Below are 5,170 nucleotides of genomic sequence, written 5' to 3' on the forward strand. Positions count from 1 at the left end.
GCCATGTTATTTTATCACAACATTCCCATATCTAATAATATTCAAATGGTCCTAATATATTTGCAATAATTTCCTGGACTACCTTGGTAAAGTATCAGTTTATTGCTTTTAAAAGACACCTCCTGGATATGTGCATGTGGATTTTTATACTCTCTATGATTAATATTGCAACCACAACTATTATCACCTAGCACTCCGATCAATCATACCTAGTATGCAATGTGGGCTTTAATGTTCATTTCTAAGCCCATCAGACCTAGGAAAGAAGTCCTTCCCTACAATTCTTTACCACTTCATTTTTTCATGTATCTAAATATTTGAAAATCATATCCCTTTATCGTAAAAATAAACGGGCACAGCAACACGCGCTATCAATGATCTAGTTTGTATTCAAGCCTCCACCTTTAGCTCTGTCATGTATAGCTCTTGTAACAGGGAGGTGAATTGTTAGCTAGAGAAGCTGATGCTGATCCTGCTCTTGATGACAATGTAACCACTATTTAGGGAGCAATAAAGCAGCCATCATGACATTCCTTAAAAAGATGGTAATCTTACAATTTTGGTTTACTAAATAGACCCTGGTAGCCCACAAATGATTCCAACACACCCTCCGTTTGATCACTAACAAAACCATTACAAGATACCATTTTTCCCTTTAACTTACATAGCAGAAAGAGATTGTGATCTGTAACAGAGGTACCACCATACAACCGCTATATGTTTACTAGAATCACTCGAAGAATCCTATACCTCTGAAATTGGATATACCACAACGGAAGTTATCTACATGTGTGGAAACTTCGTAACATATATTAGGTATACAAATATACAACAGTCTAGAAATGTAAATTCATAATGTCCACTTCATATGCCACTGTGCACTACGCGCAACCTACAAGCTGACAAGTTAAAGCATGCTTCCCTATGGATAAACCAGGAGGGGTAAGAAGTATACTCACTCATTACACTGGTGCCGCCTGATTAACTAGTCAGTGATGGGGATGGCATTTCCCAGTGAAGCATTTGCTCGACAATCACATGGAGCAAGGCTTGCGAGTTTGTCCATTGCAAGCTTCATGATTTTGGTATTCCCATTTTGTTTGGCAGCAGAACAAAGTAAACTCCAGGCTGAAGCACTAGATTCCGAAGGGACCACGCTATCAATGAAATGCTCTGCTTCCTTGAACATACCAGCATGACCCAACACCTCAATCATATGGGAGTAATGACCATCTGAAGGTTCTATTTTGTAAACCTCCGTCATGGACACAAAGAACTGGAAGGCTTCACTTACAAGGCCGATTTCTGCACAGGCCTTCAGCACAGATAAGAATGCAATCGAAGTTGGTATTTTCTTTCTTCTTAACATCTGGGCAAGGAAGTCAATGGCTGTTTCTGGACAGCCATTTTCTAGATGAGCTATGATTATTGAGGTCCAAGTAGACGCACTCTTGTCAGACATATATCTGAAGGCATCCAATGCATGTTTGAGACTGCCGCAATTAGAGTACATGTCAATAAGATGATTGCTGATGCATGGTTCAGACGCAAGGCCACGCTTTGTAAGGTAGGCATGTGCTTGAAGCCCTTCACAAAGGAGTTCCAATTTTCCACAAGAATTCAAGATGTGTAATGCAGTTGGGTAATCAAGAACCCCACCAGAACGTTGGATAACAAACAAAAGGTTAAGTACTCCAATGTGATCATCACCTTGAGCAAAATCTTTAACCAGCGCTTCCCAAGAAATCTCACGGTTTGAGAGTGATAAGCACAGGTTAAGGGCCTGCTTGAACTGTCGTTCTCTTAAGTAAAAGCTTATAAGACTTTTCACAACAGAAGCATTGGTTCCATAACCAGTTCTGATGGAGTTGCCATGGATCTCCATGCCACCTACGACATCCCCAAGAGCCATGCATGCTGCAAGTACAGAGGTATAAGTGAACTCATTAGGTTGCACATGCTCCAACTGCATCCTTCTAAACAAATGCACTGCCCTTTCAAATTGACCATTCAAGCAGTTGCCTGAGATTACTGCAGACCATGCGGCTGTACCTGGATCCTTGGTTCTTGAAAAGAGAATATGTGATTCATCCACAGAACCGCATTTAGCATACATGTCGACCAGTGAACTAGTGACAAAGGGATCTGAATTCATGTTGAACTTCAGAACGTTGGTGTGTAACATCCTTCCCGTTGCTAAATCTTGATCAAAAGCACACAGCCTCAAACTAGTGGCCACAATGAACTGATCCAGCTTTCCCTGGACCAACAAATAGTATCTTAGCATTCTCAAAGGTAGCACACACTGTCCCTTATGAAGAGTAGCCCAATTGACATACATATCCATGAGAGCACTCATAACATGCTTATCTGAGTCTAGACCTGCTCTAATGAGGTATCCATGTATTTCCCTTCCATAATCAAAAGCTCCTCCTCTGGTGACAACATGCAAAATGCTGCCCAATGTAAACTCATCGCATTCCGAGCATTCAAACATCATAGCACGGAAGTGAGACAAAGCCTGCTCATCACACATGTTATCTGCATAGCACTGGATGATGCTATTGGAAGAAACCAAATTCTTGTCATGCATACCATGAAACACCTTCTGCATCAGCTGTAGTTCCCTGGACCTCCCATAGAACTCGATCAAGCAGTTCTCCAAGAACCCGCTTTTAGAGAATCCTGACTTGATGATGCAGCAATGCAGCTGGTGTCCCAAAGTTCGATTGGCCAAACTAGAAGCTGCCCTGAGTGCAACTGACAAGGTGAACGCATCACATCCAATACTGGCATGGAATATTTCCACGAACAACATTAGCGCCTCGGTATGGCAGCCATTCTCGGTGTAGCCACTGAGCATGGAGGTCCAAGAAACCAAATCAGGTGCGCCAATGCCATCGAACACCTTTTCAGCGCATCCCAGCGACTGGCAGCTCGCGTACATGGTGAGGAGGCCGTTTGCCACAAAGAGGTCAGAATCTACGTAGCCCATCTTTGCAGCGGCGCAGTGGACCTGCCTTCCAAATCTGAGGTTCCCGACTGCCGCGCAGGCGCGCAGCACGACTGAGAAGACGAACCCGTCCGGCCTCAGTGACCGCTCCATCATGCGCAGGAGCAGAACCAGCGCCTCGGAGGCGGGACCGTGGGTGGCGTACCCGGACATTATAGCAGTCCAAACAACGAGGGACCTGTCCCGCGGCGGCATTGCCTCGAACACCTGCCGCGCGGGCTGCATTCGTCCGGCGCGCGTATGGGCGCGAAGCAACGAGTGCTGCGCTGTGGCGGAAGGGGCGGTGGAGGCATCCGGTATGTTTTCCACGGATTTGTATGGGCTGACTTTGGTGACGCCTCTGCCGATACTAGAAGAGCGGGGGAGCAAGGGAGAAGGGAGCGCCATTGGTGGCAGGTCCGTGAGCGGGGAGGATTCCAATACAGTGGCCAGGAAGAAGAAGAGGATAAGGTGGGCTCGCTGGAATCGAAAGGGAGTAGGTTCCCGGGAACTTTGGAACGTAAAAAAAAAAATTAGCAATTTAATAAAATGTTAAAAAGTTTAAAAATATTTTTGAAATAAACTTGAATTTTCATTGTACTTGTGAGAAAAATTTCATAAAAATAAAATTACACCTTGACTTTTTTTAAAAGACAAATTTTCGATTAAAATAGTATGAATACTCACCTATAATAGCAAATAAATTTTGTTTCTTTTCAGGTGTAAATGTTAATTTTTTTCTGAAAATTTATATACTAGTGCAAAACAAAGTCAAGTTTAATCTAAAAATACTTTGAAACTATTTTGACTTTTTAATTAACAACAACAAAACATTTAGTCCCAAACAAGTGGGATAGGTTAGAGGTGAAATTCATAGGATCTCGCGACCAACACATGGTTCTCGCACATGGGTAGCACGCTTCCACGCACCCCTGTCCATGACTAGTTCTTTGGTGATGCTCCAATCCTTCACATCTCTCTTTACACACTCTTTCCATGTCAAGTTTGGTCTACCCCGACCTCTTTTAACATTATCAGCATGCTTTAGCCGTCCAGTATGAACTCGGGCTTCTCGAGGCTGCGCTGAATATGCCCAAACCATCTCAAACGATGTTGGACAAGCTTCTCTTCAATAGACGCTACCCTAACTCTATCGTGTATATCATCATTCCGGATTCAATCCTTCCTTGTGTGGCCACACATCCATCTCAACATGCGCATCTCCGCTATAGCTAATTGTTGCACATGTCGCCTTTTAGTCGACCAACACTCAACGTCATACAACATTGCGGATCGAACCGTTGTCTGATAGAAATTGCCTTTTAACTTTTGTGACACTCTCTTGTCACAAAGAATGCGAGAAGCTTGGCGACACTTCATCCATCCGACTTTAATTCGATGGTTCACATCTTCATCGATATCCCCATCAGTCTGCATCATTGACCCCAAAAATCAAAAGGTGTACTTCTGAGGCACCACCTGCCGATCAATGCTAACATCTTCATCCACCTCGTGCCAGGTAGTACTCAAAGCGCATCTCATGTACTCGGTGTCCTACTAAGTCTAAAACCTTTCAATTCCAAGGTTTGTCGCCATAACTCCAACTTCCTATTGACCCCCGTCCAACTATCATCGACTAGCACCATATTGTCCGTAAAGAGCATACACCATGGGATATCTCCTTGTATATCCCTTGTAACCTCATCCATCACCAAGGCAAAAAAGATAAGGGCTCAAAGCTAACCTCTGATGAGACATATCCTAATCGGGAAGTCATCAGTGTCACCGTCACTTATTTGAACACTTGTCACAACATTATCGTACATGTCCTTGATGAGGGTATTACACTTTGTTGAGAATTTGTGTTTATCCAAGGCCCACCACATAATATTTTGCGGTATATTATCATAGGCCTTCTCTAAGTCAATGAACATCATATGCAGGTCCTTATTTTGCTCCCTATATCTCTCCATAAGTTGTCATACCAAGAAAATGGCTTCCATGGTCGACCTCCCACGCATGAAACCAAACTGATTTTGGTCACGCTTGTCATTCTTCTTAAGCGGTGCTCAATGACTCTCTCACATAGCTTCATTGCATGGTTCATCAGTTTTATTCCAAGGTAATTAGTACAAATCTAAACACCCCCCCTTGTATTTGAAAATTGGTACTAATATA

The 5,170-nt window shown here is 43.3% G+C and overlaps 1 protein-coding gene across 1 annotated transcript; it reads right to left on the reverse strand.

Moving 5' to 3' along the window:
• Positions 1-499: 499 nt before the first annotated feature.
• Positions 500-3,494, reverse strand: LOC123402105 (pentatricopeptide repeat-containing protein At3g53360, mitochondrial-like). Its single transcript, XM_045095984.1, has one exon. The coding sequence runs from the start codon at positions 3,398-3,400 to the stop codon at positions 986-988; it is 2,415 nt and encodes an 804-aa protein (XP_044951919.1). The 5' UTR covers positions 3,401-3,494; the 3' UTR covers positions 500-985.
• Between the last annotated feature and the right edge of the window lie 1,676 nt (positions 3,495-5,170).

The sequence above is a fragment of the Hordeum vulgare genome, chromosome 6H, assembly GCF_904849725.1.
Source record: "Hordeum vulgare subsp. vulgare chromosome 6H, MorexV3_pseudomolecules_assembly, whole genome shotgun sequence".
Lineage (NCBI taxonomy): Eukaryota > Viridiplantae > Streptophyta > Magnoliopsida > Poales > Poaceae > Hordeum > Hordeum vulgare.

What these genes read in the sequence shown, in the direction of transcription:
- LOC123402105 (XM_045095984.1), bottom strand. Translation starts at nt 3,400, where the DNA reads ATGGCGCTCCCTTCTCCCTTGCTCCCCCGCTCTTCTAGTATCGGCAGA.